Source organism: Pundamilia nyererei, unplaced genomic scaffold (genome assembly GCF_000239375.1).
Source record: "Pundamilia nyererei isolate P.nyererei 1_Seehausen unplaced genomic scaffold, PunNye1.0 scaffold00065, whole genome shotgun sequence".
Classification (NCBI taxonomy): domain Eukaryota; kingdom Metazoa; phylum Chordata; class Actinopteri; order Cichliformes; family Cichlidae; genus Pundamilia; species Pundamilia nyererei.
The window spans coordinates 928,409-939,220 of record NW_005187466.1 but is presented as its reverse complement, the minus strand read 5'-3'; the positions used below and the strand labels follow the sequence as shown (position 1 = coordinate 939,220).

The window sequence follows — 10,812 nt, the reverse complement described above, 5'->3', positions numbered from 1 at the left end:
ATCGAGTGTGTATTAGGAACTCAATTCTATCAGGTAAAGAGCACAAACTGTATTTTTTATTTCTGCCTCTTTGCTTTTGAGTGTTTAAAAGCAAACGTGAACAAAAGCTGCCAGATTCAAAGGGAGTGTTTAAAAATGCATATTAAAAGTTACGATTAAATGGACGCAAAGAAGCAGAGACCATTAACGCTCCACAGCTTTAGAGACCTTTGCAGTGCTCTCGGCCTATTCAGGTGCTTTGAAGGGTCTTTTTTTTTTTATATCAAAGAAGACAAGGTTACAGTTTTTTAGGTTAAAAAACCGAATCCTGTAACTGAGTCTATTCAATCAATTTTCAACCTCCAGACAACGCCTTTAAAACGGTCTGTTGACTGACTACTGCGGTCAACAAATATTCTTTCTAGAAACTTTAAAATGTGCTCCCAAACAGTGATATAAAGCCAGTGAGAGTTGCCCTCCGAAACCAATGATTAATGCCCCTGACATCATGTAAGCTTTTCTGAGTCTACGCGTGTCTGAATCAAAATATTAAGTGTACAGCTTACTGTCAAGGGAGGGCGGCGTTGTGCCAAGTGGCGTCGTAGGGGTGGTTGGAGTAGTGGTGGTAGGTGTGGCGGCAATGTCGATCTCGGGATGGCTCTGTGGAAAGACATGACACACATAAAAACACCTCATTAACAGTGATTAACCTTGCCTAGAGTCTCATAATGTAAAGAAAAGCTGAGTCAGTGAGAAAACAAGAAGAGTAGTAGAGACAGATTACGTTTAGGAGAGTGAAACATCTACAGAACGATGCACTAATCATTCACCTAATCTCTTCATTTACCCTGAAATATGCAAATCAGCACAACACTGCAAAAAAGCAGCACATTTGTGAGCTGGTCCTGAGGCTGCCATCTTATCCTTATTTAGGTCGTTAGCTCAAACGCTTTACTCTTATCAAGTCATTTATACTAAAAGAGCAAAACACATTAAATTGCAAGCAACTCCAATCTTTTCACTTCCGAAGCCTTTATATATGACAAATGCATGTAATTAACTCCCATAGTTAGTATTTTCTCTCTATAGTCTCTTTTTTTCTCTCTTCTGTTTCACTGACAGCCCAGCCACTCACAACACATGGCTGTCCTTCCCCGGGCCTGGTTCTTTCAAAGGTCTCCTCATGATAAAACAGTTTTTCCTGTGCCCACTTATACATAAAAAGTGATGCGTGTTTCCACTTCTACTCTTAACCACTGGTCTGCGCATCGGTCGTTATTGGCAAATCATCTCACAGATACCATGTGTAGCTGAAGATTTAAGATTAAAAAGATTTCAACCTCGAGAGGAGGTAAATGATAAGGTTTGCTAAAGATGAAATCATAAAACTCAAAGTTGTCTGAATTCTCATTGCAGTCTGAGAACCTCAGGAACTTTTGGACCTGAGGACCTTTGCTTAGCGTGAGGACCACCTGTAATATCTCTTTAAATTAAATCATAAATGAAGACAAGGTAGTTTCTTACCAACTTTCTGTGAGTTACAGCGCAGGCAAAAAGGCATCAACATACAAAATTACAGAAAAAGTAAGGGGTGGAATAACTTTTACTTGACCTCTAACATCCAAAAGCTGTGAGCATAGAAGAACACAAAAAAGTGTTGTATGTTACCTGTGCCAAGACAGTGATGAAGTTGCGGTTGAGATGCACAGCCTCATAGAGTGCCAGCAGAATCGCCTCATTTGTCCTTGAAATGAAAGTTAAGTTAGAGAGAACACTTTTTTTATTGGATAAATATCCAAATTTTACAAAATAGTGGACTGAGTGTTCCAGCCTTTGATCCAGTCAAGCTCAAGGAACAACTGGAAAAGCACTCTGCTGCTCAAAGTTTCTTAACAACGGCTTCACGCATCAGCAGGTCACTTTTTTAATTTTCTGTGTCATTAACTACTGCACAATGTTTGAACAGAATAATAAATCATTTCCCAAATTCCCTCGTAATGCATTGTCCATTTTTATGTTGATAGAAATTGGGACATTAGTCATGTAAAACAACAGTGAGTATACTGATTATGAACACAAGTATTTGACTGCAGTTTTAAACATATTAAGTTAGCTGGCCTGAGCCAAACTGTCTGTACTAAACAATGCAACAGTTTTTATCTTCTACTTTCTTCAAAAACATCATACCACATAAAAGTTATATTGTCTACTGCTATATATTTTTCCCCGTCAGTCTAGACTAAATAACTCACAGTGAAAAAGTGATTATATACCAAGCCAAGAAGTCCAATAAACTTCCTACAACATCTGCTGTAAAGCTGTAGTGAGGAATAAACCAGAAGAAGCCTACAAATGATTTATAAACCCACAAGCACAGCAGCCCAAAACCTGTGAGATGCAAGAAATCTGAAACAAAACTTTTCCTTCAGTTCAGCATTAACTCAAAACTCAAACTAAATAGTAAAGTAAAAAAGGTGTAAGAAAAACCCCGACCCCTAACCCTAACGGAGAGATCAGAGAACCTCCTGAAGGAGGACAAAGCATCAGGCCTTGGTGGTAAACTAGCAAGACTGAAGTGACTGAGAGAATTATACAGCAGCTGACTATATATATCAGACTGATCTCAACACTCAGTTTCACAATGTTTTTCTACTTTTAGATCGGTATGATGTCACAGAGAGCGTGTATACCTACTATGGACATCTCAAGCACACATCTATGTCTGCGAGCCCAGAAGCCCCACCCACCTGTTGTAAAAATGTTCTGTTTGCAAGGGGCATCCAATGAGAATGAAGATGGCTTGGAATGGAACTTATTTCAGAGACAGCATTAACTGAAATGCTAAACTAAAGTCCAGTATAATACAAAGACTTTAAGTCCTGCAAGACTAATATGGAACTGAAAATGAGCAACAAAGCAAGAGCAAACAAATCGTCTAATCTGATGACACAAGCACTATTTCAGAGGAGCACTCGGTCTACTCATCACCTGAAAAATGGATGCAAATGGAGCAAAAGCAAAATTATAGTACCTTTGTCTAAGTGGTTTAGACAAAGGCCACAATCAAATGCTCCTGTGTTATTATGGCTTACTGGATGTGGACTGATGGGCAAAAATAGTGATTTAATTCCATGCAAGTCCATGCATCTAAATGATGAAATAACATGGCGAGATATCTAAAATTCTACCAGATAAATCTTGTTTTTATTAATGAAACTGAGGTTCTGACAAATGGACTTAAAGACATTAAAAACTATATGTAACACATTGTAAATATAACAGTAAATACTGGGTTAGACTTATTAATATCTGAGTGTCTTCCTTCTGTTTATAGTATTTCAGCCAACCTGTTCATTCGTACTCTAATTCTGTCCTGTTACTTTTAACTTGAGTATAAAGAACAATGAATCTGTCTGATGTAGGAAGTGAAACAGCTTTGCACTTACTGTACGGAGAGCTTCTCATCAGCATCTGCTATAAACATGCTGCCCACCATACTAGTGAGGGTAGAAAAGAAGCCACCCTGGTTCTCCTCCTCTTTGTCTTTGTACTGCCTAAAAAGAGAAAAAGACCAGATGGACAGAAAGTAGAAAGAACAAAAAAAGAGGAGTGAATGACAAATTAATGAAAGGCAGGTAAGCCACAAAAGAGAGCAATAAAAACAGCCATGCCTAACCTAACACACATTTACCTAACACCTCCTTTTGCTCTCTGCAGTTTATTATCTACGGGCAATCAGTTTATACACAAAAACAATGAAGTGCATTGAGCCACCATCCATCATTTTGATGTGTCTGTCTATGCACGCAGACAGACAAGACCTCCTTCACACACAGCATTTTAATATCTGAACCTTTCCTCATCCAAAAAACATTACAGACTCCCAAAGAAAGCTGTCAGATATAAATAACTAAAGCTATGAAGGCCTGTTTTCTTTTAAGGAGAATAGAAATAGAACATTTGCAGGATACATCAAACTAAACTGATGGTACCAACACTCTCAGCACACTATGTACTGCATCATTAAAAACACCTTTTTGACAGATGGAAGTTTTAAATCTCACCTGTTATATTCTGTCAGAGCTTGGTGGACAACCATACCCATTCCCTGGAAAAGAAAAACATTCAAGGTGTCAGTGAAAGCTTTGATTATCTGTCTGATGTAAAGACCACCTACATCAGGCTGGCTATTTATTATTCTGCAATTACAAAGAACAGCTAGTGACAGCATACTTACATCTAGTGTTGGTTCATCATCCACAATGGAGAGCTTTACAATGTATGGATTCACAGACTATAACAGAAAAGGAAAAGTAAATACTTTATTATTAAAGACCATGAAAGACCATTCTTTATTTATTATAACTTACTAACTCAAGAGCCTCCTACCCAGTATATACACTAACAACCTGCAACATTTAACTGGTCAGGCTAAGCAATGCAATGTTCAGAAATGCAAATAAAAATACATCATCCTTTTTGAAGGTTATTTTTCTTTCTAGAGGGTGAAAATATGGCGTCAAGAAGGGCTTTGGTACAAAAAAATAATGTTTTTAAAATCTATACCAAGTGCAGAAACTGGATGCTGGAATATTATTCTTTTTGTCCCCGATGCACCCAAGCTGGCATCCCAGTAAGACTACAAATAGAAACAGTCAGCCGGTAAAGTCACCCTGATGATGCATGAAGACACTGTTTTACCCCTCATCCACACTGGCTTAACTAATCAGAGTGTGGCACCATTAATATTCTGGAAACATGATTTAAAACGCCCGAGTTATTTTCTTCCTCTTAGTTATTTTTACCTATTATTCTCTACTGTTTCTGTGTTTAGAGACTAATAATTGCCTTTAACATATCTTCTCATTTTTGGACTTTACAGCAGAAGATACATATCAGTTTCCAGAAGGAGATTCGTCGGAGAACAGGAGGTTGATCTTTGCTTTTGGATACACAACCCAGTTCAGTCTGACATGGGTTTTATACTGGAGTTCATGCCTATTGTAGAAAAAGCTTTATATGAAGAAACGCTAGCACAGTCAAAAGTCAGCATATGCACATCAAACAGACCTCATATTTTCTATAGTTCACCAGGAGAGCCAGAAGCACCACAGCATCATAACCATGCTGCCCTCTGCTGGATGCATCTGACAGAATCTGAGCAGGAAACAAACAGAGAGCAAAGATGAATAGAACCAGAGCTGAGAGACAATTTCAAAATATAACTGAAAATCACAGAATTATATTTTCTATTCAAATGATTTACCTGAAGAATGGCTTCAAAGATGCTATTGATCATCACATATTCTAGTATAGTGTTCTGGCTAATATTGTCTGTTACCTGTAACACAATATTTCAACAGCTGTAACATTTTGTGTAACAGCAGAACAAGCATATCAAATGATAATTATCATACATGCTCCATCTCACCGTCACCAAACACAGCAACAGTTTGAGGCAAAGGCTCTTGAGACTCTCTGAGCTGTCTCCACAGAGAAGGCTGTCCAGTCTCTCCATCAGGTCCTGCAGGAGACACAAACAAAAGGAAGTGTATGAATGAGTAAAAAAACAGCAACAACTCAACCCATCTTTCCCTTTACATCTTTATTTACTAATCGACTTCACTCAATTTCCTTTCTATTTCTATTTTCTATTTCTTTCTATTTTGGTTTAGAGTCTAACATACCTTCATCCTTTGCTCAGCCTTATCAAACCCCATGAGCATGTTGATAATATCAAACCCGGACGCCGACTTGTTCTTCTGGTGGACCCCTCGGAAAAGTGCACAGAGAGTCTGGAAGTAAAGGAGGACACATGGGCTGCTTAACACATGTTTCATGAATCGGCACGTCTGTAAAGCACCCCACATCATTTTGCATTGGTAATTTTTAAATGTTATGCAGATTTTCGAAGATTTACAGCAAGGGGAGATGCCTCAAAGGTGTGGAACATCAGGTAAATATGTACTATATATTTGAGTTTTGATAGACAGAAGTCATACTACACGGTAATGACTCTGCTGTGTTGTGACAGATCTATGGGCTTTTTGAGTGTGCGGTTTTGATTTTGGATTTTTTTTCCATGCTTGATGGTGTTTATGGTGAACTCTGCTATTGCTCCCTTTTCTGTTTAACCCAGCTTTTCAACCAATCAGCATTCAACTGCTACATAATGTCAGTGCCACCAGGCTACACGGTGTTGTTTTTTAAGGGCACTGCAGGTGGGTACTTCTGCATTGGTTGCATACTTAAACTTCACTCTGAATAGAAAAAGACCTAAAAAGCAATACTGATGCAGGTCCATAAATCCTGCATGAGACAACAACAGTCATGGGATGATATTGTCGCTGTTACTGCATCAAGGAGAAAAATAGTTTTAGTATGTTTCATTATTTAACAGGGTTAAGCTTTAGTACTGTAGTTATTATAAACTGCAATCATAACACCTCTATGCATATCAACACACTCATTATAGAATGCCATTAACCTAAATATTTTTTATTTTTTAAAAACCACAACACACATTTCCACATTTTTGTGAAATGATATTTTAAAATAAAAATATGGAGTCAAGCTAACATAATTTATCAGTCAAAAGAAGCTAACAGCCTGATCAACATACTTAGATTGCTCCTAATGTGATGATTATATACACAATGTGCACGCAGTTGAAAATCCAGGTGATAGTTACCTGCAGGGCATTGACCACTTTGATCTGGTGCTCCTCTCCCAGAGCCTGAACGCAGTGGTGAAACAGAGAGTTGATGTTGTCTTGAATGCGCTGGACGTCCTCCCCATCCACACTCTCCAACTTTGACTCCAGGTACTCTAGGTTCACCTGCGGGTAAAAAAGATAAAAGTGTTGAGTGAAAGGCAAGGAGAATTAAACGTTAAGGGTGCATAAGTCATATAAAAGATTCACTTCAAAATCTCAGACTACTCTCCTGTTAAAAAAGCAAGAGCCTAACCATTCATAGTAGAGAAGTATCACAATAAATGCAAATTATACTGCCTGGCAATCTTCAAAGTCCTTATCTCTGCAGTATTTGGTTGCAGTGTATTTGATTTGAGCATCAGTACTTCCTCTTTTCTAAAGTATGCATTCTTTAAACTATGTGCATCACATCACTGCTGCAGCTTCACATAACCACAGTGTGCACTGTGAGAGATTTCCTGTTATGCAGCACACTTCTTTCTCCTTACCTTCATAAGAAACAGCTCATCCCAGAAACGAGGGTTATTTTTTGCTGGGTCTTCTTTCTAAATCAAGCAGAAATGACATTGTTAGCACTTGAACATAATGCATTTCTCAAAACTCTCAACATCGACATTGTTTGACTTTCTATGATACTCACTGCAAAAATCTCATCATACATGAGGACCACCTTCTCTTTCAAGGGCTTTTTAGAGGATGACGTCCTCCTCAGCAGCCCTGCCTTCTTCTCCACCTGAGACATGATTAAGTCTGAGAAGATAACCACAGTTAAAAGACATATATATTTAATGAGTATTTGTCTTCTTTTTTCAGCTGCTCCCTTTAGAGCAGATTATCTTCTTCCATCTCTCTGTATTCCTAGCTTTTTCCTTCGTCAAACCAACTCTTTGCATGTCCTCCTTCACTACATCCACGAATTGTCCCTGTGTTCTTCCTTTTTCCCCACCTGGTAGGTCCATAATCAGCATCCTTTGTACAATGTATCCAGCCAGCACTCTCCCTTTACCAGTCATAGTTCCAACATTTAAATTCCTCACCTCCACACTCCTGTCATTCCTTCTTTCTCGCTGTACTGAATATGCCTTCCCCCCTCTCCAGCACACAGTTTTTACCTGTACCCTGCTGGTCAACAGCACCAGAGGTAGTTCTTGTTAACCCAGACTCCCCGACCAATCCAATATGGAAATCTCATCCTTCAAAATCTGTATGTTTGATTTGGTAAAGGATTTTATGCCAGATGTCCTCTGTGACCAAACTTAGGACTGGCCCTAGGAGTGCACTGGCTTGTGGAGCCACAATCGTCAATTGATTATTATAAAAACAAGGCTATTAATATTCTGTATTGTTTGAATAAAAGAAAGGATAAGAAACAGATAATAGTCTGACCTGTTTTTCAAGATTTCGTGCCTTTGTCCCACACCCTTTTTATAATGAACAGGTTATGAATGTAAGTATACAGTTTTTATTTAAGAAGTTATTTTCCCATAATCAGACCGAGTAATACGTTTAAAATGAACGTGCATTATCAGTTTGCATTTCCAACATCTTATGGGCTTGCATCAATTGATTATCTGAGTATCATATATCATATTGACATTTGCTCACACTGATCAGTATTAAGCCAACTGGACGTTGAAGTACTAGCTTGTCAGCTAACATTAGCTTGCTAACCAATGCCACCTAACTTGGTGGGATCAAGCAGTAAACAACAAACGGCAACACATCATGTAGCATGCACTGTTGTCCAGCAGACATCCGAAAAGCACTTTAGCGGTTAGGTCATTAAATGTTAATCTAATAAAATGCCCAGATTCCTCCCAGCTGAAGCTAACGCTACGTAGCTTAATATTTGTCACACAAAGATATTAACAACGATTTGGCTGTCAGCTGATATCTGAAAGGGATTATTAGCAATGTTACTGTGTTGTTTAGATTGGTGGCTGTCGTCTGTTCTTACCTCTATTAAAGTTTTAAAACCTATGCTGCTATTGCAGTTCATGAATTCTTGTAACAACAGTATCTGCTAGCATACAGTCAGTATCTGCTAGCATACGGCTGTCGACACTCTCCTGCTTATCTGCAGGGTCCTAGCGCTACACTTATTGCAACATGTTTACGCCATAGGGCAGCTTTTCCGGGCAAAGGAGACACAGTGAACATTTTGACAATTTAACAGTGCTGACACTGTCAAACACTGATACTACAGTACGTGTCTGTATGAATGAATGAGGAAAATATAGACACCAGACATATGGATGCTGATATTCACGCAAATGCATGAGCTCATATATTTGTCCTTTTCTATTTTTACTTTTGAAACTTTTACCCCTGAGTGACAAAGAGAATGATTAAAATTAAATATTTACTATCTGTGTACAAACTGTCCTACCCGTTAACTCATTATAATTTAATATAAGACTGGGACTCTGGAGAATAACTCATTGTAAAATGGGAATAACTGAGAGGGTCACATCTCTGCAAGATTATCAACCCACTCCGATTCAAAAATATGCAGCAGAAAGGACAGATGTTTAGCAATTACGAAAAAAAACTGGAGCATGTTGTGGTTCACAGAAAAGGTGTTGTGTCACATATAAGTGAAGCACAATCAAGTCAAATAGCAGTACAGACTTTTACTTGTGAGGACATTGCTGGCCACGTTCGGATGGTGGCTCCCAGTTACAGGCCTACTTAGATATGACTGGTTTATTCCTGTCGACATGGTAGACAGCTAAAAGTCTATTTTTTGCTTGTGTTTTGTTTTGTTTCATTTTTGAAGTGGTGACAATGTTAATTAAACAAAGAGTCTAAACGTTATTATTATATTTTCTGTAGTTATAGCCAGTGCACCTTTACTACACAGCCCCTTCTAGGTGATGTTGATCCCACATCAACCTGGGAAAACAACTATTTGCTTTAATATATCACACAATTTTAGCCAAAGATTCTAAATTACAAAACAAATAAAGTGTTAAAATGATTACAGTACTTTTTATGATGCGACAGATTTGTGTATTCTATTAACACTTAGATGTTTGTGACGATTTATTAAATTCTGTTAAAACTGTGTTTATAAAGACGTTGAGTGAGGTAATAATACACTTCCAGAAAACAGCAAAGCTCATATGTGAAATGGTCACCTGACCTCTTCTCTGGCAGTCATGTTGCTTTTAAACAAGGCAGGAAAAGCAGCAAAACTACATAATCAAACACCCTTTTTTCAGACGATGAAAAGATCATTTTATAAGTCTGTTCCAGTTAATATCAATTAAGTGATAGGAAATTTTAGGTCCATAGAAAATTGAAAGTTTCACTAAGCATTTAAGAGTATCAATGTGTCCAAGCCCCTGATGAGTAAATGTAAAAAATAATTGACACAGCAAATAAATGTTTAAGAGTTTTCTGGCATATTTTCACATATCTCAAAGGTTCAGAGAGAAGAGCATGCAGTCTGAAGGGTTAAGGCTTGACTTAAAGTATGTAACTTTATTGTTTGCCCAGCTCATTTCAGCTTGTGGCCTTCATTACAGTCCAACTATTAAGCTCTTCTTTATACCACAAAGATTGCTTGCGGTAGCAGAAATAAACATTTACCCACCTCTGACTGTAATTTATTTTCAGTACATTAAAATCCTGGAGCTTAATTTCACATCTTAGTTTTATTTCTGTAAAAGTTACAGTCTTTTAATGGCTTTTCAGCAGCAGTGTGTTCTGTCATATTTATGTGACTGCTTCCTATGGAGTTGTGTGGAAATTATGCAGTGAGTTGAGATGAATGAACTCCCTTTTAACTACTTTATACTGCACGTTCATTTTGTCTGTATCTGTGAATTAGAGCAAGTGCTTCGCCGTCTTTATGGTAGACCTGTTTCTCAGGACCAAGATAATATATTTCCCAATGGTTTTGGCTGTAGTTCAAAACAGCAGTTAATGCGTCCATATTTTGACCTCATGCGTTTTTGGTAAATTAACTTTTACAATCAAGGGGTAATATTTCTGGTAAGGAGTACATGGACCACCTCAATTTCCAAAATAAATTAGACAAGCTCTGCTTTTACTGCGTCATTAGACAGAGAAGGAGACGAAGGAAGAGAGTGGAAGAAAATCAGAACCTAATG

At 38.0% G+C, this 10,812-nt stretch overlaps 1 protein-coding gene across 2 annotated transcripts in view; it reads right to left on the bottom strand.

Annotated features, from left to right (window-relative positions):
- Positions 1 to 8,752, bottom strand: part of armh3 (armadillo like helical domain containing 3) — a 23,776-nt gene extending 15,024 nt beyond the window's left edge. For both annotated transcript variants that reach the window (XM_005735741.1, XM_005735742.1), the window contains exons 1-13: positions 8,652 to 8,752; positions 7,335 to 7,444; positions 7,183 to 7,239; positions 6,671 to 6,817; positions 5,667 to 5,774; positions 5,411 to 5,503; positions 5,246 to 5,320; positions 5,050 to 5,136; positions 4,217 to 4,273; positions 4,044 to 4,087; positions 3,426 to 3,533; positions 1,648 to 1,723; positions 546 to 639 (exon numbers count right to left, since the gene is read on the bottom strand). In XM_005735741.1, the coding sequence (XP_005735798.1) occupies positions 546 to 639; positions 1,648 to 1,723; positions 3,426 to 3,533; positions 4,044 to 4,087; positions 4,217 to 4,273; positions 5,050 to 5,136; positions 5,246 to 5,320; positions 5,411 to 5,503; positions 5,667 to 5,774; positions 6,671 to 6,817; positions 7,183 to 7,239; positions 7,335 to 7,436 (1,048 nt within the window). In that variant the 5' untranslated portion in view covers positions 7,437 to 7,444; positions 8,652 to 8,752. The remainder of the gene's footprint in view (positions 1 to 545; positions 640 to 1,647; positions 1,724 to 3,425; positions 3,534 to 4,043; positions 4,088 to 4,216; positions 4,274 to 5,049; positions 5,137 to 5,245; positions 5,321 to 5,410; positions 5,504 to 5,666; positions 5,775 to 6,670; positions 6,818 to 7,182; positions 7,240 to 7,334; positions 7,445 to 8,651) is intronic.
- Positions 8,753 to 10,812: the final 2,060 nt, after the last annotated feature.